The sequence below is a fragment of the Pipra filicauda genome, unplaced genomic scaffold (assembly GCF_003945595.2).
Source record: "Pipra filicauda isolate LSUMZ 115617 unplaced genomic scaffold, ASM394559v2 scaffold62_size3274119_pilon, whole genome shotgun sequence".
Classification (NCBI taxonomy): Eukaryota; Metazoa; Chordata; class Aves; order Passeriformes; family Pipridae; genus Pipra; species Pipra filicauda.
The window spans coordinates 723,518-750,344 of NW_024104787.1; the positions used below are offsets into that span (position 1 = coordinate 723,518).

A 26,827-nucleotide genomic window follows, 5' to 3' on the forward strand; every position below is an offset into this window, starting at 1 on the left:
GGAAATCAAAGTATTATCTTCCTTCTAATCTGAATTACTTTGTCTAAAGTTTTGAGCTATCATCTCTTACCAATCCTTTTTCAGGTAAAGGCATTAACCTATCCACAGCCTGCTTTTTCTCACATGTAACTGAGAGGATATGATCAAATGCCCTTTAACCTTCCCTTTGATATTCTATAGACATTGAATTCTTTCAGTCCTTTGCTGTTATGTTTTCCAGTCTATCATCTTCTTGCCTGTTCCCAAGAAACCTCTATGATTTTTTTCACTAGCTTTTGTGAACTCTCTATGCTGAAACTAGGCATTGCATTCCTGTTGTGGTTCCAAAATGTCATTGTCAGTGCCAAATAAAGGCATAATATAATATAATGTAATATCTCTACTTGTTATTTCCAGATTGTACTTTCAAAAAAGATATTAATCATTTTGATAGCAGTGTCATACTATCAGAAGCTCATTTAAAGATGATTACTAGTCATGTCCCTAAATCTCTTCTGTAATTTTGCTTCTCAGGAAAGAATTTTCCATCCCATTGCTAGGGCCTGCTGCAGTGTCTGATCTTCAAAGGAGTGCAGAAAAGCTGGAATTTAGGAAAACATTTAAAATCTTCAAAATGTACCTCCTAATGTGACTACTTAAAATCCATTAAAGAACTAGATAGTCTGTGGTCTACCTCAACCAGAAGCCATAGGCTTGATTTAGAAATAATTAAATGAAATTTTATGGTGTGCATGATGTCAAAGATTAGATATCATGGCTATAATGATACTTTCTGCTATTCCTACTTCTGTTTAAAGCAGAATAAAATAGTTGGGAGCAATGTTTCCAGTGCTGTTGTGATGTTGATATAGATAGGTTATTTGACAGAATCATAATGGAGACAGTGTTATACTGCTGCTTAAGAACAGGTATATTTTAATTATATTTTCATCACTTTATTAAGCTTAGTTTAATGGAATTCTGAGTCAGTCAACCAGAAATTATTCTTTCCTGGCACAATGCAAACGTTAATACTCTTCCAAATCCCCAGTGATATGCAATTTTTCTGAAATTGGTATTTGATTTTTGTTTGTTCATTTTTTGTTCATTTTTAGCTTCCCAGTGAAGATACTGAAATATTTGTGAGTGCTTCACAGTGCTTATCATTGCTGGTTCAGCTATATGGAGGGAACAGTCAGGAGAGCATGTCTCCAGAAAACATGGACAGCTTTGCTGAAGTACTGAAGTCCAAAAAAGATACACGACAACTGAAGCTTTTGTTGAGAATTGTAAAGAGACTGGTGAGTCAACATCTAAACTTTTTCAAAGTCTGCATGGGGTTTTTTTATATTGCTGGATCATTTTTTTGGCTGGTTTTTTCCTCTTAAAGGAAAAAATATTTTAAAAGAAGTTTGAAAACAAAATATGTGAAGTTGATTTTCATGTTTTTGAATTTCACTTCTCTGGAGAAGATAGCCTTCTACACTTAAAACCTCTTGCTACGTGATTGTTGGAGTTCTCCTATTTCAGTTAACCATTCAGCTATTTAAATAACTCATGCTATTTATATATTTGTTTAGTAATCCATCTGTATGAAGCATTGGAACAATTTTATGAATGTCTTCTGAAAGAACTAACTTGTTAGCATTAATAGCTGTTCAGAAGCACAGTAGTTGATTTTACGGTGAATAAAATGCCATTTTACACTTGGAATAGTTTTGTGCGTAGGCTGTTGAGTCCTCATTCTCTCTGAGTGAGAGAGAGCACTTCTGCTGAAGTGGTTGTGATGTAGAACTTCAGTCAGTGGGAGTCATGCAGGAGCTTATTCTGGTGAGGTTATTCACAGTTAGGAGCATCAGTTCTGTCATGCTCCAACATGGTGGCATCACAGCAGCATTGCGTCTTTTAGGTAGCTTAGGTAGAAAACCTTCAATATCGGTAGCTTTGTCTCAGATAGTACTGTGGGGTTTTTATCTTGAAGTGTCTTGATGACAAGTTTTGCCTGCATTGTCACCAACCTTGTTGGTTGAGTACTTCACCCTTTACTCTCCAAAAGCAGGAGTTTTCAATTGAATGAGGGTAACTTCCCCAGTGTAAGAAGCAGAAGGTACTTGAATTTTGTAAGTGCAGTGCTGACTACTAGAATAGTCATAATCATAAGCCATAATCAATGGCAGCAGGAGTTAAGAGAAAGCAACCCTCGTAGAGAATTCAGAGCTGTTCTAGTCCTCTTTCTCTTGCCTACTGTATTTGTATTACAGGAAAGTAAACACCATACTGTTCTTCCCTGTTTTACCCAGTTCTATCTTGCTGTAAAAGAAGCCTGTATATATAAAATTCAAATTGATATGATGTTTAGAATTTTAAAGACACTTCCTCTGATTTTAGCTTGTACCTCTGCTTCTTTTTCTGAGTAATCGTTGTGCTGTTTAGAACCGGCTTTTGCTTTTCCGCAAAAGCAGGATGAGAACAGAGGCAACGAAGTGTGAAGAAAGAAAAGAGAAATGAGGCTGCAATATACCTATCTAGATTATTTAATTTTACCATAGGTACAGACTTGTTTCTTTCTCTCCATTTTGAAGACTGTTGTTCAAAAGTTGACCTAGAGTGCAGGATATTTAACATGGAAACTTCTGTTTACTATCTAAAGAGAACAAAGCGATGCTATCACCTTTTGAATCCTGCAAGTTCCTGTACTTTTAGTTCCTGTACTCTCCTTTGTATACCTGGTGCTTGTTATTTATAATATCAGGCATAGATTTTCTGTAATTATTTTAATGAGATCATAGGATTTCTTTTGAAAGCAGGGTTCATAGAAAATTTGACAGATTATTTAATAAATCTTATGTTATTTCTCTAAACCTTAAAAAGTCCTGTTCAGAGGAGATGATTATCTTGTCAAAATTGTCATAATCACAAAAGACATTAAAATATAGTCATATCTATTTAAGAAGGATTCAGCCCACATCAGCTGAATTTTGAAGTGTAGAGCACTGTTTTTCTTTTGTAGTATCTGAGCAGTATTTTAGTAGAGGGACCAGTGAATGCACCAGTTTGCATTGTTGCTGATCAGTGCTTATACAGAGCATCTTTTCAATTTGTGGTAACATTAACTTCACTAATGCAGGCACAGGTATTGCTTTGATAAGACAGGAATGTACAAAAAGAACTCCATGTGCTTATGCTGTACATGCCTTTATAGCATGTATTGCTGGAAAGAAGGAAAAGGCATAGCAGTATGACTAGTTTCACATGACCCCAGTGAGCCAATGGAGACAGATGTCTCAATTTCAGAGTCTTCAGTTTAAAGTATTCCAGAGAATTTGTTGATCTCCAAGGTGACCTTACCTTGATGAAATGGATAGTGATACCTATGTGTTGCTATCATTTAATAGTATTAATCCATTGTGTTGTATCTCCAGCGGGTGGAAGGGGTTTTTTTGCAAGAAGTTGGAGATTTGTTTTGAGTTTGTTTTTGTTTGGGTTTTTTAAAGGTTGCTGTCAAATTTGACCAGCAAATTGACTTAAGGGCAATATAAACCTCTTCCAACACTTTCTTCACTGATTGTTTTCCTGCAATTTTTTTTGCATTCATTTGTTAAACAGAAATAAAGATATAGACCAGATTTTGTACAGGCTTATTAACGGAATCGCTATGAGCAGCCCTTTTAATGGGCTTTATTTTCCTTGAAAAAGAAATCATCAGGAGTGAAAACCAGAAAAAATATGCTTTGAGCTAACTTTTATAGCTGTGTAAGTAAAGATCTTTAAAAGCTTTGAAGAGGCAGCACTGACTTTCTTCTTTCTGGTTTGTTTATAATTACCTTTTAGCTTTCAAGGCTTTTGGCTCTGTCAAGTCCAGGTTAACCAGTCTTTTTCAAGAATGTTCTCTCTCTGACATTGATATAATGGGCAGAAACTGAATAAAATTATTGAATCAAAGGAACATGATTTGAGTTTTTTTAGGGGGTTGTTTTGGTTGGGGATTTTTTCCTTCTTCCATTGTACTAACTCTTTTGTTCTGGTTGCTTCAACTTGGGTTAGACAATACTGCTATTCAGAAATACTTTATCTTTTTTAGCAGCATTTTTGTAACTGGTTAATGACATCAGAGAGTGATCTTCTCTCATTTTTGTTGTTCTGGAAGCCTCTCCTACCACTTGTCCTGGAAATCACTACCTTATCCATCTCCTCTGTGAATATATAGTGCATCTTATTACAGTCCATTTAATTATCTAGATAAAAGTATTTCTTTGTGAAGCAGAAGAAATTTTCATTTGGGAAGCAAATAGTTTGGAGTTTGCCTCCTTTACTGAAGAGTTTTAAATTTCTTTTTTTCTCCAGAGGAAAAAATCTACCTGCCATCTCAATTTATCATCTAGTATGTAATGTAAAGGCATTTTTTAATAGAACTAGCTAATATTTTTCCACTGGGCACAGTATCATTGTGGGATTACAGCTTGGTACTCACAAATAAAATATTTCAGCTTTCAAAACAAGAGAACACTCTCTTTTATTTCCAAACAATAAAGGAAAAATTCCTCTGAGAAAAATGAGTAAAAATCAGGCTTTAACCTGCAATTCTGCACTCGCTGTGGAGAGGGAACTTTTGTTCTGTGACTTTTCCCTTAAGTACTACTCTTAAAGGATATTGAGTTCTACCTAAATCACAACCTTTTTCGTCTGATTGTTTTTGCAGGATCTCATTTCCACTAATTTGTGTATCATAACTGTCAAAAAGTTGTTCATCCTTTATTTGTGAGCAAATAAAACATTTTGGATGTCATCTGCATGTCATATACCCTGTGGGGACATGTATAAGGATTTCTTAAATCATATTAGGCTGTGTAGTAAAAACGTTAAGGCTGGAATGATAGTATTTGAGCTGTGGCAAAGTTCCATAACATTCATTAATTTCATTGTAGGACTATTGAACTCTAATTTGATTTCCCTGCCAATCTGAGCCATAGCAATGCCATCACTGTGTACCTGCAGGCAGATTTACTACCCTGTTTCAAATGAGCCAAAGCTTGAGGAACAAGTGATCAGTATGTCTAAAATATCCTTAAATTCACATGTCCCTAAGTATTTCTGTCATGTAGATTGGTAATTATATCATCCTCAGTTTTATGCAGAGTCATGCTGCCTTTGCATCTCTTGAATAGACAGCTGTGTGTTTGTATATAGAAATATATGTATATATTTTTACTGCTATAGTTCCCAGATTAGATCCTTGTTATATTAATCCCTGATCATGCATTATGAAGACATTTAGAGCTTGGAGAGATACACAGTCCAAGCAGCACAAATATTTGTTTAGAGTAGCAGTTCTGCAATCCCCTGGTAAGTCAAACTTCTTGCTGGAGGTTTGCTTCTCAGTAGATTCTCACAAGTATATCTATAGGGAGCTTCTCTCAAAGAAGGTGAAGCAAAATCTCAAGAGATTTTCAGATAGCACCCCTTTTACAGCTTCAGATCCTAGGATTCAGCACCACAAGGAGGTGCTTGTGTGGCTATTCCTAGAGCAGTCTGTTTTCCCATGGTCTCACAAAGCTGGGGGAACCTGTTGGCACATCTCCTGCCAAGGGAGCACAGCAGTCAAATAATCTCAAACTAAGTGCAGAAAAACTACTTATGCTTCTTTCTCATGATCTGAATCTTTTAAGCAGCCTTTAATCAATTTCATTAATTACCAAGGTAATCCATAATATTCCATTGCTCTAAGGTGTAATTTTATAATATTTATTTGTGAAACTGTGAGCACAATATTCACTTGTGGGTTAAATTATATATGTTTTTAAAATTCAGGTGACTCTTATAGGAACAATTTCTGTCTTTCATTAGTGTTAATCTCTTATTTTCAAGTTGTTAGCAAGCCTGCATTCCTTCTTTATAGACCATCTTTTGTTGGCTTCAATCTATGAGAATAAAGTCCCTAAGACATTATTTTAGGTATGTATATATGTATATGTGTATGTATATGTATGGGGGGGTTGTGTGTGTGTGTGTACATATATAAAGATGGAACATTTCATTAGACATAAACAACTTGAGATCCCCCCAAAGAGGAAAAAGCTAATTGTCATTAAGATACATGATACAGATCATAACAGGACGAGTTACTCAAAATCCTTTGAAACAAATACATGGTAAGCATCTTCACCCTTCCCCCTGTGTGGGGAAGCTCCCTCTGTTTGCACACTCAGACAGTGGTTTTTTTACAGTTTTAATGAAATTGGAGAGAGTCTCCAGAGATGAGAGACAGGGAGGCTTCCAATGCCCACTGTGACTTGGCAGCACTTCCAGGCCCAGCCGTACCCGGACACAGGGGAAGCAAGCAGCATGGGGGAATAGCCTCTAATACAATTTAAACAACAAATAAACAATATTTAAATAGAACTAGTAGAGAGGAATTTAAAGAAATTCATTGTTTGGTGGGCATAGTTTTCTCATGGCAGAGCCCCTTTGGAGCACTTTTTTGATTACTGAACAGAAATTGAACCAATATTGATTAATTTATTTGAGTAATTTGGATTAATTTTTTTGAAGCTGTGTTTTGAACTTCGTGTTTAGTTTATGATGTCATACTGGCTCTACCAAGTGCACATGGAAATGAAATATTTTGCTTTCATCATTAAAACCTGACGGAAGATTTTTTTTAAGATTAATAAAGCATTTTCAGTAGCACTAAGAAATAAAAAGTCTAATTAATAGAAGAGTGATTTTTATGTAATCAAAACTTAATAATATTTCAATTTCTTGTCACATGTTCAACAAACAATACCAAGTCCTAGATATAGGTTATTTAATTTAGAATTATATACTTGATATTAAGAATAACGTAGCTTTTCAAAAACCACTTTTTAAAAGTACTGCATGAAAATGTTATTTGTATGTCTGGTAATAGTTAGGATACCCAGATGTGAGAGGAATGCTGGAGATCATTAAAATATGAGATCCCATGGCATTCTTTATAGTAGTATACGTGGTTAATTTTACTTTGGCTAGTTAGATTCCATGTATTGAAATCCCAGACACAAATTTTTACTGTAGGTCTGATAAGAATTTTTATTTTTAATCTGAAATTGTTAGATACTGTTTCACCTTAGAGGCATGTGCATGTTTTGCCTATGTGCCTGGCTTATGTACCTTGTGAAGCTGAATTGAGACACATTTATACTTTGTGTCACTTGCGGAGTGTTTTCAGGATACTGAGTAGTAGTGCAGCATGTTAGCACTGTCCTTGACTTTCTCATTTTTGGCATTTGCATTCTATGATTTCTACTGGAGGAGAGGGAAGAATATTTTGGTATTTAGGTTTACACACTTGGTTAGAGCACTGAAAGACTTTTAATAGGCCTCCATTTCTGATTAGCCTTCCTTTTAATTTGCCTTTATGACTTCTACAACATCCTTCTTTTGGTTGGGCAAAATTCTTAAGTGCAGTGTTCAAAACTTATATACTGATGGAGTTTTTTCCGGTGTATATCCTTCTGTCTTATGAAATGAAACAGAATGAGTATCCATGGTCTTAGTCACCAATGCAGTCCCTGGAGTTCTTATCTTTCTTCATCTTGTCACTTTTGATCCTGTCTAGAAGTTCTGTAGCTGATAAAAGATTGCAGAAAACTTTGCTAATTTTTTACCCAAAGCACTAGATGGTACAGGAATGCTCTGCTTATTTCTTCTCATAGAAAGAACAAATATTTAAATCTCTATAAGATTGTCCAGGCTTATAGGATCACTTATTTCTACCTGAGTCAGAAACCTCTTCTGCTGTGTGAATTTTGTACTTCTCTGACTATATTTACTGCTTCAAATGAGTTGTAGAATAAACCAGTCCTGTGGCTGAGAAGGCTGGGATGGTGAATGGTAGGGCTATTACTATAATAATAATTTATGTGGTATAATTTTTATCCTTGTGTACCTGTAACTGCAAATACAGTGTATTCTCTTTTTTGTAGGTGACTTGAAATATTCCTAACTCAAAGTGCCAAGAAATTCTTAACAATTATGAGAATTAAAATTTTATTTCAATTGGATCTAAGCTGACATACTTTTTGCAGCTGATCACTGGAGTCCAAAAACCTATTCTATTAAAAACCCTAGACTTCTTATAACGTGTGGTAAAATCAGAACACTAATCATGGTCCTCAGATAACATTTTGCTTAAGAGAACTATCAATACCAATCAAATAGGATTGAATTATTAAAAATCTTCTCTCAGCTTGAATGTTAATACCAGGTTGCACATATTTCCGTGTTCTGTAGCCTTAATGGGAGCATATGAGGTGTCGGTGCTGCTTTCATTATTACTATAACTGAATTTCATTAGTCCTGTAGACCAGGACCTCATTGTGATAAGCTCAATCCAAGCATAGTAAAAAGTAATTTCTTGCTCCAGAGAACAATCCAGCTTGTTTCCTGTATTCAAAATAGGATCAAGGAATGGCCTGGAAATGACTCTCTGTAATAGGAAATAATTTGACTCAAAATGACCATTCTGGATAAAACAGATCCTTGGCAATGATCAGTTTTGTGCAAGCAGGTATGGAGGTTTAACTAGTTGCTCCTGATTACTAATACAAAAGTATCTTCATTTTATTCCAAATTTAAATTCTTATGGCCACAGGAGTATTTTAAAATCCTTAGTCTTCATATAGTCTTCATGTGAAGCTGTTACCAAAAACAGCTTTGAAAGATTTTTGTTGTCCACATTGAAGATAAGATAGTTACATGTAAGAAGCAGGTTTACTGGGACTTTTTGCAAACTTACATTGCAAACCCTTCAACAACACCTCCCTTTTTCATTATATCTATTCTCTTAAACTCAGTCTCCTTGCTGACAAGTTTATTAGAGATGAAATAGTCTTTTACGTTTCATCATGTAAGTAAAATTTCAAGTACCAAGTACCAACCAGGACAAAATCAAGGTAGGAGTTAGGAGCATTCCTTTCCCATAGGGAATCTTCCTTTTAACTTCTAAATTACCTAGTAGTGGGCAGTCAGAGTAAAAGGTCTTGATTATCCTCTTTGTTAATCTTCAGTGCTCCCTTATTTTCCTTGCCAATGTTTCTATCTATTGAAACATTAAAAAATATTAAAAAAAGTTTTGGCTTCTGCACTTTAACAAGGCATCCAACAAACATTAACTGTGTTTCACTGCATCTAGATCCTTACCCCCTTCATCTTATAATGCAGGAGCACTGCTGAAAAGCTGGTGTTTTCAACAATCTTGCCATGAGCAAATCTGCAGGTCAAATAGAGCTTGATTTTAATAGCCAATGTGTGGATGCAGATAAACAGGGAATATAACTGGAGTGCCTATATTGTAGAGGAAGACAGTCCTTGGCTATCCGGCTGTGAAGATAGGGGACTCTGAGGCATGTGAGTTAGGCAAAGGACACAAATAGACAGGGCATTTCAGATACAGGTTGTCTGTCAGATGGAAATGGTGAGCAAAAATATGACATAAATACAACAAAGGTATGCTGGTTGTGGCAGTTGAGACCAAGCAATATGACCATACAGAGCAAAAGGAAGTCAGTGTTTTAAGAGTTAGAGATAGTTAGAAAGATCAAAGATGAAAATTACTCTAGAAGCATAAGTCAAAACATACATACAATGAAAGAAAACAAAATACTTGAAATTTTTCCTTGGATTTCTCCAAGAATCTAACGGTTGGTTAATGTGGTCATTAACAACAAGTACATACATTCCCCAACAGAGGGCCCATGCTCACATGCTAATCCCTGGCAATGATAACCATATCTGGGCTTTATGAATGGGGCGCTGCACAATTTCAGATGACTCTGTGATTCATGTAAGTGTTCTGAAACAAGTTTATGTTTAAAAATAGCATTTCTGTGCATTGAGGTTAGGCTTTCAGTAAATTTCTCCAGAAACTGACCCCCATTCCCCAGTTCAAAGACTGTTTCAACCCAGCATCTTGAGTGATGTAACATCAACATTCTAAATTATGAAAACTCTACCAGTTAAACATTTATAAAGTGCCCAGTGCTGTCACTTCTTTAAACTATTAAAATGTAATGTTTTTATATGAACGTCATTATAAATTTATATCGGATGTAATTTTTGGTGATGCGGTGTTCTATGGGCCGTGAATTACTGTCCTAAATTTCACATAGCGGATGCTTTCTCTGGCATGCAATGCCTAGTTGATGAGTTCATATGATGCAGCATAAGAATATTTCACTATTTGCATACCAGCTCCACTCTGCTTATACACCTTGCTATTTTAGACCACTCGGGGCATTTTAAGAGCAATGAAGTTGACACGCAATCCTCAGTCTTGTCAAGAGCAGAGGATTATCTAAATCCTTTAATATCAATAAAGGAGTACTTCTTCCAGAAATATGTAGTTTTAGTTAGAAAGGGATCAACAGATGCATATAATTTTATCCAATAGCTCAAATGATTTAAAATTATTTTTTAAAGGAATTAGACTGGTGTACTTCATTGCAAGAGAATGCTGTAGAGCATAACCGCAGCATACACTGAAAAGTCAAAATGATATGTTCCATAGTGCATAATATTGTACCTTTTGGATGAAAATCTGATCTTAATGCTGTAAATCCTTGGAAATTATAATGAATTGACTTACTGCATATTAGAATTGCATCAGAAAAATAATAATTATTTAAATATCTGCCCCCCCTTGCTAACCAAAATGTAGATATAAAAATCTGCCATGTATACAGGGTGTGATATATATATATGTGATGTGAAGTAGTTGTACTGAACGGTGGAGTCCACCAGACTAATAATTAAAACAAATTACATTATTTGTAACTGCAATTTACTGTTGTCCCATTTCATCACTTGAAAAAAGAAGAAAGAACTGAGGTAGAATACCCTTTACTCCTTCTGACCGAATGCTTCCTTTGTGGCTTTTCACGCAAGAGACCAGTGTTTCCAGCAAAGTGCTGGCACAGGCGGGCTGGTGGCTGACGTCTCCATGTGTCCTCTGGGCAGAGGTTTTTCCGTTTATTGGGCTTGAGGAGATATAAGGGCAGAATTTCCCAAGGGAGCTTGGGCACAATGTTGCTTTTTGTCCTGAGTGCTGGAGCAGAAAAGCTCTGCAGAACTTAATGGTAAAGCAGTATTTAGTCACCCTAAAATTTTAACAAAGAGTCCTTAGTGTGTAGCTGTGTGTTGCTTATTTTCATTAGAGCGATGGTCTACACCAGGCAGGTTGGAGTTAAAATCAAAGCTGCATTAATCTTTTGCAATCAAAGAATTCCCATGGAACTGAGTATATTAACACATCCTCATACTGCTACTTTTCTTCAAAGTACTACCAGTATATAAATACTATAAAAGGTAATTTTTAGCATACATGATAAAACAGCAGGTTTACATAAAGCATAAAGGAAATTGGGGTTTATGAAGATCAGGACCCCGTTGTAATTTTAAACCATTAGTACAGTTTATGTATTTGCAATATGAATGGGAGTATATTCATGAAATGGCACACAATATTTATTTTCAAAGTCCGTAACTCTAAGATGGCTGGGAGTAGTTTGCGTGACATATATCAGTCAGTTATGTGAGACCTTGACTCTACTAATATAGCAGTATTTCTTTTAGTTTGGTGAGGAAAATTCTTATTGCTGAAAAACAAATTACAGCTGTCATTGAGACTTAAATAACATACCCTCAGGATTGCTCGAGTGGACTGTTGCTCCACTGAGGAGCTCTGATGACATCAGAGAGATACTCATGCAATTTATTCATGTAATTCTAGCTCCAAGATGAAATATATATTACATTTTGAAAGTGATGTTATTTAATCATTAATGACTTTATAATCTCTTTTAATCTCTATATCACCTTCACCATTATATTTGTTAGGATCCTTTTCTTTACATGTCTTTTATTTCCACCTCTACTTATATGTTTTATATGATTCTTCATTCAGTTCCTGAATCAGATGCTTCTGTTTTTTTCTTGAAACTTATTTTTCTTGCTTTTAAATGAAGCTGAAATCTTAATGGCAATGGATGTTGGAGATGGGAGGAGCAAGAATCTTAGAACACCAAGTCTTATTTTACATTTTGCCACCTGCAGGTTTCAACAAAACCTTCTCCTTCTTGCAGCCTCATACTTGAGTTTTGCATAGCTATGTATGATCTCAACAGCACATAATTGCATTAGCATGCTGTTATGTGCTTGTGTGTGTACACCTCTTAGACTTATACAATTGTTCTATAATACTTTAAAATTTTCTCCTTAAATTATAATTTATCCTGGTTTTTAGTATTTCCAGTTACATAATGGCTAAAAGTTTTAAAAATTGCAAGGATTTGAAAAACCTTAATTTTCCAAGTTTAGTTACAGAGATTCCTAAGGAAATTTAATTTCCTAGAAGTACTAATAACTTATTTGTGAATATCAGGCCTACAAAAGGTTGTCTGATTTTGCATCCCAAATTACTGGGTACTTTAAGTCCTAGTCCTTTATTTCTCTTATTAAAGGATTGAAAGAAGAGACCAAAGAACTGATGGGAGAGCAGAAATTCTGTGGGATATTAAGTATTTTGTTTAATGATTTTAATTCCATTTAAGTTCCCTTAGTTGTACATTCAAGAAAATGAAATGAGGTGAAGTAGGATGCTGTGATTTGAGACTAAATTATGTGGGAAACCTGACAGTCTTCCTAAAAGTAGGTTTTTGTTTTTTAAATCTTATATCTCTGTCTTTTTCCTCTCTCCCCTTTTAACGCAGTGTTTTAAATGGGATATGAACCTAGTAATGATCTAATAAAGCTTTTGACCCATGAAATTCAAATGGCTTTGAAATGAGGCAAACCAGATTTATCTATCTCTACTAGAAAATAATAACAGCCAACCACCAGTCTGCTAAGATTGTTTTATTCAACTTTTGCCTTGTAGAGTACTTCAGGAACTTAAAAAATGATGATACTTCGATTTGAACTTGCAGGAGAGTGTAGAATGCAAATGTAATTACTCTGACAATGATTTAGTGACCCTGAGACATCTGGGAGTAAGGCAAGGTGCAGAGGACAGTGGCAGGATGTGGACTGGAATATGAAAGGAGCAGCATTTACTACTGCTGAATACATGTATGTGAGAAAGAAAAATAACCATGTCTCAAAATGAGTAGAGGTAAGAAACATAAAGCAGTGATGAACACTATCTATATATCTTGGCAGCACTGCAGTTCTGAATGTAATTCCCCAAAAAAATGAAACATCAGATTTTGAGACTACTGAACATAATGATTTTAGTGTGATATGAATCTTGTGTTCTGCTCTGGACAGCCTGTCCCCTCTGTAGTGCTTCTTTGATCCAGCTCCCCACCCAACCTAACAGAGTTCAGCTTGCGGCCTTTCTGTTGTAGAAGAGAGGAAGAAAAGAGGTTTGAGGTTGTGGCATTTCTCATGTACCTTTCTGTTCCTCCTGCTGATGGACAGGGATATATCTCCCATTCTTCTGCAAAGAAAATGGATCAGAGCTGGACTTTTATGTTATAACATCCATAGTGGGGAATGCGCTTCAGCAAAATTGTGTGTATTCAGAAAGACTGTAGGGAATGAGAAGGGGCATCAAAGCTACCATGAATTATAGTGTCATCATTGGATGAGATGTTCTAGGGATGTTTTCTAGCCACAATCCCATTAGTAGTGAGAGTAGTGAACTTACTTGAACCCTGATCCAAAAGACTCGATAATACAATATTTAGCAGTATCATGCTAACATCACGTTAGACACAAATGCTATAGCCCATCAATTTGTTTTTAAAAAAGCAGAAAGGCTGTTTCTGTTTTAAGCAGAAAACTGACCAACATACATGAAACAGCTGGGCAACTGTTGGTACCTCACTAATAAAGCAACTATATGTGCAGTAGCCTCTGCACCCCCCAGTCTTCCATCAACCCCATTGCTCCGCGAGGCAGCTGGTGCAGACATGCTCACCCCCACAGTGCACTCCAGCATGCAAGTTCCTTCGTGCAGAAAGGGCTGTGCTCCAGCCAGAGCTGATGCCACACCTGAAGTACAGAAAGTACGTGTATCTGGTGTAGGAACACCACTTAATGCAAGCATCACCTCTGTGTCTCAAGCTGTATGTTTGTGTGGTACTCAGTACAGTCTTGGTTTTGTCTGGACACTTAGGACATGTAACTAGAAGGACTAATTGGACAAAAAGAAGCAAGTTTGTAGCACTTGAGTGGCTCAAAGGGCTCTTTCTTCTTAATTGTTCCCTGGACAATCATTCTTTTAGATGCTGTATCTTACCATTAGTCAGAGCTAAAATAACTTTGTCAGACTAGTACAAATTATTTCAGACCAAGCAAACATTTCCTAATGCCAACTGCAGGACAAAGACCAGAAGACAAGGGAAACTTGTCCATACTTAATATTTCCAGATCTAAGACCATCGCTTAAATTCATTGATGGTGCAGGAGTTGCACATTTTGGCTTTCAGCTCACCACTACAATAAATCTTGAGAAGAAAAATGAAAGGAAATGTGTTATATATTTCTTCCATAATTAATATATCCTAGATATAAAGTTTGAAATACTGAGGTGCTTTTGAGAGAGTTGTCACAGCTTTCATATGAAACTAGAAAAATCAAATCAAGAAAAGTATAATATTTTCTGCCACTCAAATGGCTTGCAAAGCTCATTATTTTTGTGTTATTTTCCTGACGTTAATCTTTTCACTAAAACCGTGTGGTTGGAAATAGAGGGATAATTAGCATTAGCCCATTTATGAGAAACTGCTAGTGACAGAAGCTTATTTATTGTTGTGTACAATTAAATATGATGTGAACACATGAGAATTTACATTAAAACAAGACTGCAGCTTGTCAGCAGTTTCCTTTGTTCAGCTGTGTGTTTATTAGGCTACAGCTGCTCACCTACTTTTATATAACTTTATAATAATAGTAGCAATGTCTTCATTATTGGAGATGTCTTAACCAGTTTGATTACACAATATACAAAGGAAAAAATATATCTGATATAATCTTTGTTAAAGAACTAGATCTGGAAGTAAGATTATATACCAGCAGAAAAAAAACCCCAACCTTCTTGTCTCATCTTTTTATTGTTTTGGGTTTGTTTGGGTTTTTTTAAATTTATTCCTTGCACTAAGTGTTGCTTATGCATAGAACCTAAGGTGATTTATGTAGATAATTTTGTTGTTTTATTTGGACAACTTCAGTGCATCAACAACTTGAGACCTGTCAGAAAAAAAAAGCACATACATTTTTTTCCTAATTCTGTCATTATATGAAGTGATGTCTGCAGTATAATAGTTGGTCTTATTTAAGGATCTCTGGGAACTTGTAGTCCCATTATTGAGAGTTTCAGTTTTATGTTCCTTGGTGTAGATAAACTATGGGGGGAGGTCACAGTGAAATACACTTTTCCAGCTCCTGTAACTTAATGGGTGGTTTTTTAGAGCCCACAAAATGGAAAGCAAAAGTTTCCTCTGTCATTCATGCCCTACTGACACACAACATCCTGAAGGAAGGCAAAGCAAGATACGAGGCCCTTATTTCTGTTTGGCCTGGAGATGTGATCAAGCACAGAGGAGCTGTTAGCAAGTCCCAATAAGAAAATGTAAAAGAAAGTTCTGTTAACCTTTCTGAACCAAAAGGTTTTGTGCTTTCAGGAGCAGAATAGGGCCATCCTGTCTTCAGTGTATCTAGGGGCAGACATGCCAGCATTATTAACTCATGCCAGGATGGTTCGCATTGTTCTCCAGTCAGAGAAAATACTAGTCCAATTAATTTCAAATATGTTTTTGCTGTCACTGTGTGCAAGTCTAGCTATTGTATGAACTTTCTGAGAAGATAGGTATCAACTTGCTCAGCTTTCATGCTGGCTGTGTGTCTCTTATAGCTGTCATCATTACTTCTGTCTAGAAGGTTTTATTTCTCATGCTTAGAACGGGGCATAGACACAGAGTCATAGTCCGTGACTTTGGCCAGAATTTTAGTCTGGTTTTCTGGAGCAGAAGCAGGATGAATGAATGAACATGCATTTTGGTCACTATCAAAATTAAGACTTTAAGCATATGCTTCAGGTTTGCTAATGTGAACAGAAAGAACTGTGGGTTTTTAAGTGTTTTCTTCTGACTTTCCTAATGGGAAGCAATATTTTCTTTCCTCAGCTTGCTAATGTCTGTAAAAAAATTCTGTATATCCCCACCACCTCATTTGTTACTTTTGCTTCAGATGGAAAAGCAGTGAACTCTTATTTGTTTGGGAAGTGTTCAGATACAACTATGATAGCAGTCAACCCAGCATATACAGCAATTGAATGCTTCCTTCTGCCTTCTGTATGCACTGTTTCAATTACTAGTAACTTTTTTGTCTGGGAGTTGCTCTTTGCTCTCTGTTTCTTCTCTTGTGATTTCCTTTGCAGAAAAGTTTTCAAAGTACCGTAGGTCTCACTGCCCTGTATGAACAGTTAAATTCAGTTTAAATGCCAAGTGACATTTACAACTGTGGTCTAGATTAATCAATTCTGATTTAATGTCACATTTCTGCTATTTCTTTTTGTCTAAATGTGATATCATTGACATTAAGTTATGATAAATTATTATTTCATTTACATAAAATCATTTCTGTCAGTATACATTGACATTCTAATGCAAAAATTATGGTGTTTCTAGATAAGTAACTACAGGTGTCAATAATTTTCTAGAATTATATTACATAATACATAATCATCTCCTTATAGTACTTTATTAATACATCTCTAATCTCAAAACCAAAGAGCTGAATATGTGGGAAGAAACTTCTGAGTGACACTGTTAGTGGTTTGCTCCCTGATGGTGTTTTTACCATTGCAGCTTGAGTTCAAATCTGATTATTAATTTTAAAATATGGAACAGCTCATAGTGATCATTATACACTCCTGTGAAGTCACAGAGTAAAAAAGCCACAAATGTTTTGTTCTCACATTTGAAAACTGAGGTTTAAAAAAACCATAGTTTTAACATTGTAGAAATCACTCACTCATGACAATTTAATCACAGGGTTAAAACTGACTGTGTTCTAAAGCAAAGAAGGAAGGAAGAGGAGAGTCAAGATAAAAAACAGGTAGAAATATCCCTATACAAGAGCATCTGAGCTTAACTTCAAATAGCAGAATTTCTTGGCGGGGATTTGTGCTATCCCTTCCACATACAGAAATGAGACAGGTATGCTACTTAAGAAGTGCAGTTGCATCCTGCAATTTTCAAAAAAGAAAACTGATTCAATAGTGTCATTGAACCCAGGAAGAATTAGACATAGTTTTTGGAACCTTGAATTTTAAATAGTGGTGAATAAATGTGATCTACTATCCTTTACTTCTCAGTTGAATTAATATTTTTTCTTTTATATTTTTATCTTATCACAGTGACTTTTTTTTTTAACTCCTCTAAATGTACCTCTGCTCTCAAATGTAGCTGGTGTTGACTGGTGTGCTTCTACTTAGGTGTCTTAGAATTACAGATGAGAGAGCAACATGATACGGTGTTATGAGAAGTGTCATGCACATCTCTCAAGAAACACATCCTTCATTTATGTGCATGTTTGCAGTGTCACTGAAGAGGGAGTCTCCTAGTTTTAATCCTCTTGATTTCTTACTTTTTAGTCTGGATGAACAATCATATCAAAGCAAAAGTCAAATACTACCCTAAAATGTTTTGGCTCATTGAAGATACAGATAAGTAGACTTTGTTTTCAACCTGTGAACTGGTAATGAAACTCAAAGCCAATGTTAATTTTCTTACAGCTCTTACGGAAACAGCAATGAATATTGATAGGATGTAATGCAAGTCAAATAAATCTTTTGCAGTGGCCATTTATAGAACAAATAGTGTTTCTCTTTACTGAGGCTGATGTTTGTTAGGCAAACTGTTTTCATGCAACTATGAAAAATTTCAAGAAAGGAAATGAATGGGATTGTGACAGCTTATATTTTTAGCACTTCTTTTAAAATTTTGAATGGCAGAATAGTAGTTGTAGTGTTGTAATCCATACTTCAAAATTATTTAAGACAAAAGCCATTCCCTTTACATACCTGATGGGGGTACCTTACCTATGAAGCTTTCAGCCTTGACTTAGCTGTAAAGCTGAACACACTTTATGGGAAGAAAATATTTAGTGTACATATTTGAATTTGGCAAGTCTACCTTTCTAACTTAATGACTCTGATTTTTATGTATGTTTAACTAGGATTGGTTTATTGATCAAAGAAAGATCTGGGGAAGGAAAGATATCAAACCAAATGAAATATAATTGGAGAGGAAGAGTTTTAGCAGAGAAGAGAAACTTTTAATCTTAAATGAAAATTTTATTTCATTTTTATATTCATTTTAAGCACTTGTCCTTTATGAAATTAAATTTTAAACAAAAATGATTGTTTATAAGTGATATGCTAAGATGCCTCATAAACAAGATTGAAGTGAAGAAGACTGTTGGAGATCTTCAAAGGTCAGTTTTGTTCCATTAGTATTATTGTTGTTCTTATATCAAGGAGAATACACATTACCAGTTAATCTGTGTTAATAGTTAGACGGGTCTTCAATAACTTTCAAACTCTTTCCTATTTCTGTTGTTAGTCAGAAAAAGGCCACTTGTTTCTATATGAACTATTTTGCATTTTAACTAGTGGATACTAAGCAAAATATGTTACTGTGTATGTGTTGGTGTTATTGCAACTAGAAACTGGAGGGGTCATTGGGTTTCTGGCAGGATGAAATTTTCCCATGGAAAAACAATTTATTTCTCCAAAGGAAACCATTTATCTGGTTATGACAGAAACATTTCTGTAAAATATTTGTATTTAATGAGGTAATAATTTGAAACCACCTGTCTGCCCCATTCACAGCCATAGGCAGACTTGTTCATTTAGCTATTTCACCCTTTTATACATCAGTAAAGAAGGTTTCTTCTTGCCTTCAAACATAAAATACCGAAGTATTTATCGTAGCCTTAAACCTCTTCCAGTTCCTACTGGAAGTGCTGACTAATCCTAACAACAGAGGGCGATCCACAGTTCATTGTGCAAGGAATGAGGCTCAGCACTCCTCTGAGACCATCAGCTTCTGCATGAAGTATTCCTTGGTGTAGTGATGCGTTCAAGCTGTCTGTGGGTCACAGCTGACCTGCAGATGGTGCAGATCTTTTTTTCAAACTGCTGCAGCTTGGGTGTTTTCTGCATTAAATTAAATAAGGAATTAAATTGTCCAGAGTACTACTGTGTGCACTCTGAGCAGAAACTGCACTTTGCAGCAAAATACCACCTTGTGTCAGCTTTGAGGAAAGAAGTAGCAAAGGAACTTTTCTAAACTTGGTCAAGACAACTGTTATGGGAATATATGTGCCAGTTTTAGTCTCTGCCTGCAAACACAGGCTGTGAAAACAGCACATCCTTGGGAACAAGGGGATCGAATTTGTCTGTCAGCATCCTATTGCTTGTTCAACACGTACACACGAGAAAGCATGTCTTCAGCTGTGCAGTCTTCCCTTAGGCTTCCTAGTTTTGAAAGAGACAGAGACTATTAATACAATTCCGAATCAGACCAAGAAAAATATTCCAATTCTAATGCCATAGTGAAGGGTTGTTACTGGTGCAGAATGAGGCAGCTTGATTAGTGCATGGAGAGGACAGAAAACAATGACTGCCTGCTGATTCACCCTGCATTGCTTTTGGGTGACAAGTAGAGTCTAAGTCAAGGTTTCACATTTTTATTTGTAAGACATCAGATTGGATAAGTCCCAAACTGTCATTGACTTCTGACCCATCTAAGTTTTATTCTTCTTTGTTAGAAGCAGTCAGTCTTATTTATTGAAAACACGCTAATCTGAAAGATTATTTTTGGTCTTGAAAACTTTACCTGCTCCATTTTCTGCTCAGAAAAGTGAACCTAATTTAGTTTATCTCACTTCCAAGAATTTTTTTCTTTAGTCTTACAATTAGAGCCTGTTGTTTTTAAGAAGAAAGTACCATTTTTAAGGAACAAAATTGTTTAAACTAAGATTACATACTGAGGCTTCTGTCAATTATTTTGGTAATGTCAGAATATTTGGTAATGCCTGTCATTTTTTGTTGTTTTAGCCAAGGTGGCTAGTGATAGAATTGGAAATAAAATTCCGGATTCATAATCCTACAATGTGACCACATAAAATAATGATACATTAAAAAGAAATTTAGAGCAATTTAGACTAAGGTGGGGGGAACATACAAAACTGGTGTTAAGCTTCTGTGTGCAGAGTACTAGTCTTTATAGATGCTGTTGGATAGCAAGTGTTCTTGATTCAATTACTGAAGTACTTGTCATGAAAGATGAAACTTAGCAGAACTAAATTTTTGTGTATTTTCAACAGGAAATTACAAATAACCACTGATCAAATAACACATTGATCCACCTGCCATTATCTCAAGGAAATTGAAATAATGTGATTTCAATAAACCTGAAAAGGTCAGCAAATATTAACACAGTCCTCCATACTCTCTTCTGTTTATATAATTTTGGCATCTTTTTGCAAAATGGTATGACTGTTACAGGGGAGAGATTTTAGTGCATATTCTGATGAGATGAAGAGTTAAAAACTATTCCAGAAAAGGCATTCATCAAATTATGTGCACTATAAAACAATAATATTGTTGTCTCTTACAAACAGATTTCATGCTGAGATACCTTCACCTTAGTCTGACAATTGAGATGCAAACTAGGGAATAATTTGCATTTTGAGAAGTTGTTGCATAAATATGAGAAACTTGTTCATCTTTTTGGGGTTTTCTTGGTAGCACAGCTCTGTTGGGTTTTTGCACAATTAACCACATAATGATCTTCCAAGACACAAAAGCAGCATGAAATAGGCTTTTTTTATGAATTTAAGTACTTCCCATGGTCAGTAGACTAAAAAAGGCTGAACTTGTATAAATTAGCAAACAGTTAGTAACACAGCAGAGCTGCCTCAGTTTGTACAAGCTAAAAAGTTCTGCTATATTAGTCAAAAAATGCCAGCAGTGGGGAACTTCTACATTCTACTGAAGTTGGTAGACTTTGGGCTTCTTTACTACCTTGCCTAATGAGGCCCACAGCTTGGAGTTCCTTATTTTCAGATATGCAGACCAACTGCTACTTTATAATTGTGAGAGAAAGCTCTGGCTGCAAATATAAAGAGAGGTGCCAGTGGAGTTTGTTGTGTTTAGAAGTGCGTTGTGACTTTCCATCTACTTCTTAATGTTCTGTATCACGGATTTGTAAACTGAAAATAGGTCTACAGTAGTGTTTTAAGTATAAAAGGCTTTTAACAGCTGTTGCACTCCTGTGGTTGATAAAGCAAAATGGGAATTACAGAAGCCAAGATTTTGATCAATATATCTAAATTGCACTTTAATAATGGATTACATGTAGGAATTAATAGCAGAGATGTGTTCAGAAGACCAATATGAAGATTGTCCATATTGACTTGTGAGGCACCCTGCTATCCCCATGGGAATAATATAACCACTTAGAGAGGTGAGAAGGTTGGGACTTAGGCCAGCGAGACCAGATGACTGGTAAATGCATGGGCTGAATCAAATATTGTCAGTACTTAATGAGCAATGTTTCTTCATTTGCACAGTGATGTGTTTACAAACAGTGGTTAGTACCATTTTTATTGAAAGTGATATATTCTTCTTCTTAACCATACCCTTAGAAAAACAAGAACTTTTTTTTTACAAGAATTAATTCCTCCTTGTGTCAGTCCCTTCCACCCACACACCCTGCATATGCACATAGTAATTTAACATGACATTCAGAAAGAGAAAACAAACACTATTTACAATCAAGTCATCAACCTATGTTTTAAAATTCAGATTATAGAAGTTCAGTGCCTGAATTTGCATAGAAAATGTCTGGTTTGCATAATAACTTGAAAACTATTTTCCTTCTCTAATATTTGGTTTTGAACTCCATTTAATCAAAGTTCTTTCTGGAAGCTGCTGAAGCATTAATACTTAATTCTGGTCAAAATATTTGGTTTGGTTATTTTCCATCCTCTTGGATTGCAGTCAGATCTTTTGCAGGCCTCTGGAATCCAGACAGTTTTCCCCTGTTCTTGCTTTTTTTTTTTTAATCAATTTTTTAGGCCTTTCTGGTGGAGGTAATAATGAAGACTGAAAACTAAGTTTGAGTCTAAACTGAGATTGTGCCAAATATTTTTCCTGGACCAGTATGTTAACTTTGGGATTTTTTTTAGAGGACTTCATAAGGATTTTTTCCAGCCTGTCGTAACAGCTTCAAGCATGTCCTTCTGTTCAGTCAGCAGGACTTTGTATGTATGACACACTGTAGCCAAACTGTACTCTTCTCAGAAACATGTAATTTAAGATGTCAGGAAATTGTAGGTTGGTGTTTGTGAAAAGTCAGGCACATTGAAGTAGCTCTGACAAGCCCTACTGGTACTTTAGACTTTCTTTGTCTCCAAAGATAATGCTTAGCTATGTAATTACCTTCTTTGGAGATATAATTTATTTTCATTCCTTTCCCTTCAGTTTTTCTTAACTTGGTGCTTCAATGAATGATATTTTTTAAGAAAGATAACAATACTGTAACTTCAGAAGTGAAATACTTGCATTTCTGTGAACAATATAGTCAAAATACAGTACCGCAGGCTTTTCTGCACCAATACAGGTGTCAGAATGTGAATTAGGGGAGGTACAGAGAAGTATTACAAAATCAGAATGATTCAAAGACTCAAGGATTTTAGCTACTCAAAATTATTAGATCTGTGAGAATTGTATTCTTCAGGAAAGAGTAGACTAAGAGACTGTACTGATTTATTTTGTATCCTGAGAAGATGAAAAAGGGTGAGCTATCAGGTTATTTAGATAAAGTAGGGCCAGTGCAGAGAAATACATTAATTTCTCTGAAAGGAGCTGGGGACTAAAGAAACACATGTAGGTTTCATTTCACTTAGAAAACAGCTGAAATATTTAACAATTGTCAGGTGTAGCAATCCAGAAAGTTACTTGCTGTTAGTAGTTAAAAGTAAGGATGAGGTAATGATCCAGATTTATTAAAGCTGAAGTTTAAGTTAAGTTTGGAGTGGAGTCCAGATGTGAATGCTCAGAATTTCAACAGCTTTTCTTAGGATAAGTCATCTACCAGAACCAGAAACAGGTCACAAGTTTGTATTTGTAATGGATCAGATTTCATTAACTCCATTGTTTACTTATCACTGCAGATATTTCTACAATTGGATCTGAAGTTTCTGTATGATGTCTTTTCTAGTAGGCGTTTATCAGAACAGATCAGAAAATAGATATAAGTAACTAAAAGCCAAAGATATGAGTTGGTTTGAAGAGAAGTAATGGAAAAATATCCCTCTGTCCCACAAGCATAACTCAAGTCAGAATAGGCTATAAAGATCACTACTCTGAGGTCTTGCCATGCCACACTTAAAAGTGTGCCACTGTAACTGGGTTGGCACAGTTGTGGTGCAAACCTCCCCAGTACTGATGAGAGGAAAACTGGGGTGTTTTTGGCAAAGGTAGCAGCTGCCTCAAATCTCTGAGTGACATAAGCCACCTGACAAATGCACTCATCTCGGTCTTGCTGTAATATAAAGCATAAGGTTCCAAATAACCTGCTCCACTGAAAAACAAGCAAACAAACAAATCCCAGAACTCCCACCGAAGAGAGACAAATATTTTAAAAACAGCAGCTAGTGAAAGTTAAAAACAAACTAGCATTTAGAAAGATGCTGGTTTAAAAAGACAAACTGTACTGTATACCTGGCAGAGTGTTGGTGTGCTGCCATGACTTTGAGGGTACCTATCCACCCAGTTCCAACTGCAGGGTTGGAAGCAAAGGTTTCCCATCCAACTGACATCTCAAAAAATTATTTTTGGATTACAGCCAAATTTCCTCTTCTGCTTAATATAAATTGCTGCTGAGGGTAATTTGAATTTGCCGTGCCAATTTTGTACTGCAGTGAATGAAGAACAGTCACGATTAAATCATCAAGCTGGGAGAACGGTAACACACAGTCTGGTGTGCAGCAGTATCTCAAATCACTGCATCTATTTTTGCAGTGACTGTTAGATTGAATATTACATGAAATTAAAATTTTGATTAAAAAAGAAACAGTTTTTAGCTTCTACACAAGTCAATTAATTTATATAAAGACTTTGAGGGAACAGTAGCTTCACAGTTGTCTGTTAATAGGAGTGGAGAAATAAAGGGTTTTTTTATGTTAGGAGTTTTCATAAACCAGGGTGTGATTTCACAAGATTTCAGCTATCATAGCAGCTGAAAGGTACTGGGCTCACTCTTCTCCCTGGCTCTTCTCCTCCTTTCCACCCCTACCACACAGTTCTGTCTTTGCCTCGCATCAGCTTCTGTGCTCATGGACCTGTAGTTGTGCCAGTTCCACTTGCTGACCTGGCCAAGAGCAGCTGCCACCCCAGGTAGTTTTCTGCCACTTTAGCAAGCTGAATTAGTTTAATGGATTTAGTTTGGATGACTACTAGAACCCATTTCTTTTTGTAATGGCGAAGTCATAATTTGTATCGAGCAATTTAGTAAAGCTGTGCCCTTAGGGTGAGGTTTCATAAGATGCCCGAGCCATCTAGCAACTTGCTGCTGTCAAAAGGAAGAATCCCCCAGGTACATGTTTCCCACTGCTTTCCCTGTGCTTAGTGCTGCCCCCTCTTTCAGCTGGTTCAGCTCACTCAACTGGCAGAAAATGAACCCAGCAAAAATGTGAACAGCTTTATGTCAGTTTAGTGTTAACTGAACTCAGAGGTATCAGACAAGTGCCAGAGCCAGCATGGCTGTGGACTGGCACTGGGTAGACTCAGTAGGGAAGAAGAGAGGGAGGGAAGCCTCTTTTAGCAGCAGAGTAATGTGAGGTTGGCTCTGCTGGCTTGTGAAACCACATGTTACTTCACACATTAGCACAACCATTTTCTCGTTGTGAAGATGCACTCTGGTATGGAATTCATTTTAAAGATTAAAAAAATATTCTGTCACTCAAAGATACTAAAAAAATATATACCATTTTTTTTTCTTCCCCCACAATTAGATGCTTCCAAATCAAAGGTGAAAGACAATAAACAGAATTGGGGTTTGGAGCATTTGGGAGCCAGAGACTATCTACACCGTGTGCTGAATAAAGGCATTTTTGTTTCTCAAATTTTTTATGCAGTCTAACACTTCAGCAAGGAATGCTGAGATTCCAGCAGTTTCTTCCTTGAAATAAAAAAAAAAAAAAGAAAGAAAAAAAAACTAAAAAAGGTGTTTCTGTAGCCATTAACACCCTAATTAACACCTTACTACTTCTTTCAAATGGGCCTGGTAGGAGAGTTGATGGAGCTGTAGCAGCTGGTGACAAAACTTTCCTGGCGAATAAGCTTGAAGTGTGAAAGGGGGAAAAAACATAAAGAAAGAGAGAGCTTGGTAAGTGTCTGTAAAAGATGTTGAAAATAGGACAATGAATAAAAGTCAGTGGCTGAATCGCTGCTGGTATCACTTGGCGTGGCTTTGTTGGAGGCAGCACTGCTGCACCACAGACCGAAAGGAGGTTTGCCAGCAGAGCTCACTGGGGGAACCTCCCCCTCAACTCCCCAGCGGAGCGCCGCCTTAACTCCGTATTCGAGTGGGAATAGTCACAGGGGCAAAGGAATTTTTTGTAGGGATAACTGTATCTGTGGGAAGGTTCTTGCCAACATTGTTAATCATACAGTTTGACGATTGCTTTAGACCAGCCTGTGTGTGGGCTGGCGTCAAAAAGGGAGGTCCCAGCCATGTGTTTCTGCCGCCTCTCTGGTGCCAGTGTGAGTGTGAGTGGTAAACTGTAAAACTAACCTAGGGAGAAAAAGCATGGGAGGGGTTGGCCAGATCTCATCCCTGATTTCTTGCCATCTGATTGCACAAATGCCAGCGCTGGCACTGGGGAGGTTGGCTTGGGGGCGGAGGAGGGAAAGGCTCCTTGGCTGCAGTTCTGGCTCAGGCTGTTTTACAGCGATGGAGAACACACAGTGTGTGTGGGGTGGTGGTGGTGGATTTTTTTTATTCTAAATGAATCCTATCATCCTAACACATTTCGGGGTAGAGGTTCTGTCCAAGAGGCATTCAGTGCTTGGGAGGCTGGCCTGGTTCTTGTTCCATGTAGGTCAATGAGGAGTGCAGTCTCTGGTTCCCAGCATATCACTACAGCTACTGCCAGCAAGAACACAGGATTTCTTAATTAATTTTGCTCTGTGTAATTCAGCACACACCTAAGCTTCTGCTGGAGTACAACCATAGTTTCCAGTTTAACAATGTATCAAGGTGTGTCATTAATATACAGTTACATATGCTAAGTCCTGTCTTATGTAAGCACTAACACACAACAAGGTGTGTTTTTGTCAGCCACCATGCATACATCTTGGATGTACTGGGGCAGCAGTGTTGCTGAGGGCTATAACACACCCAGGGTGTGGGTGTATTAGCTGACTAATATACATTTTTTTTGTGTTATTGTGCTTATTAAATATATTGGGGGAAAAGTTTTAAAGTAAATTAAAATCTAAATTATGAAGAATCAACCCACTGTGTAACTGGAAGTAAGCAAACACATCTCAAAGAAGTAACCAAAACTGCAGGGCTACTTCTACCATTGAAACTCTTTTTGTTTAGCTAAAGAGGGTTGTAGTGATTTTGTGTAGCAGCTGGGAGTTGTGGTGATTTGGCTGTGGAAACAGTCGATCTATGTTTACTGAACCATTAGTCCCTAGGGCATTGCGGTTGCTCTTGCTGAAGTTGTTGTGATCTGAGTCCCAACTCTGAAATTACTACTCATACATAGAGGGGAAAGGTTCATG

The 26,827-nt window shown here is 36.5% G+C and overlaps 1 protein-coding gene across 9 annotated transcripts in view; it reads left to right on the forward strand.

Annotated features, from left to right (window-relative positions):
* The window catches only part of ULK4 (unc-51 like kinase 4), a 228,745-nt gene that overhangs the window by 173,475 nt on the left and 28,443 nt on the right, over window positions 1-26,827 (forward strand). For 8 of the 9 annotated variants that reach the window (XR_003540279.2, XR_005566123.1, XR_005566122.1 and 5 more), the window contains exon 35: window positions 1,095-1,280. Coding sequence is in view for 4 of the 9 variants with exons in the window: in XM_027718944.2 (XP_027574745.2) it covers window positions 1,095-1,280 (186 nt within the window). In the remaining 5 variants the exon portion in view is untranslated. Of the gene's footprint in view, window positions 1-1,094; window positions 1,281-12,892; window positions 13,127-26,827 lie in introns of all 9 variants that reach the window. The other variant, XR_005566124.1, reaches the window with a different exon arrangement.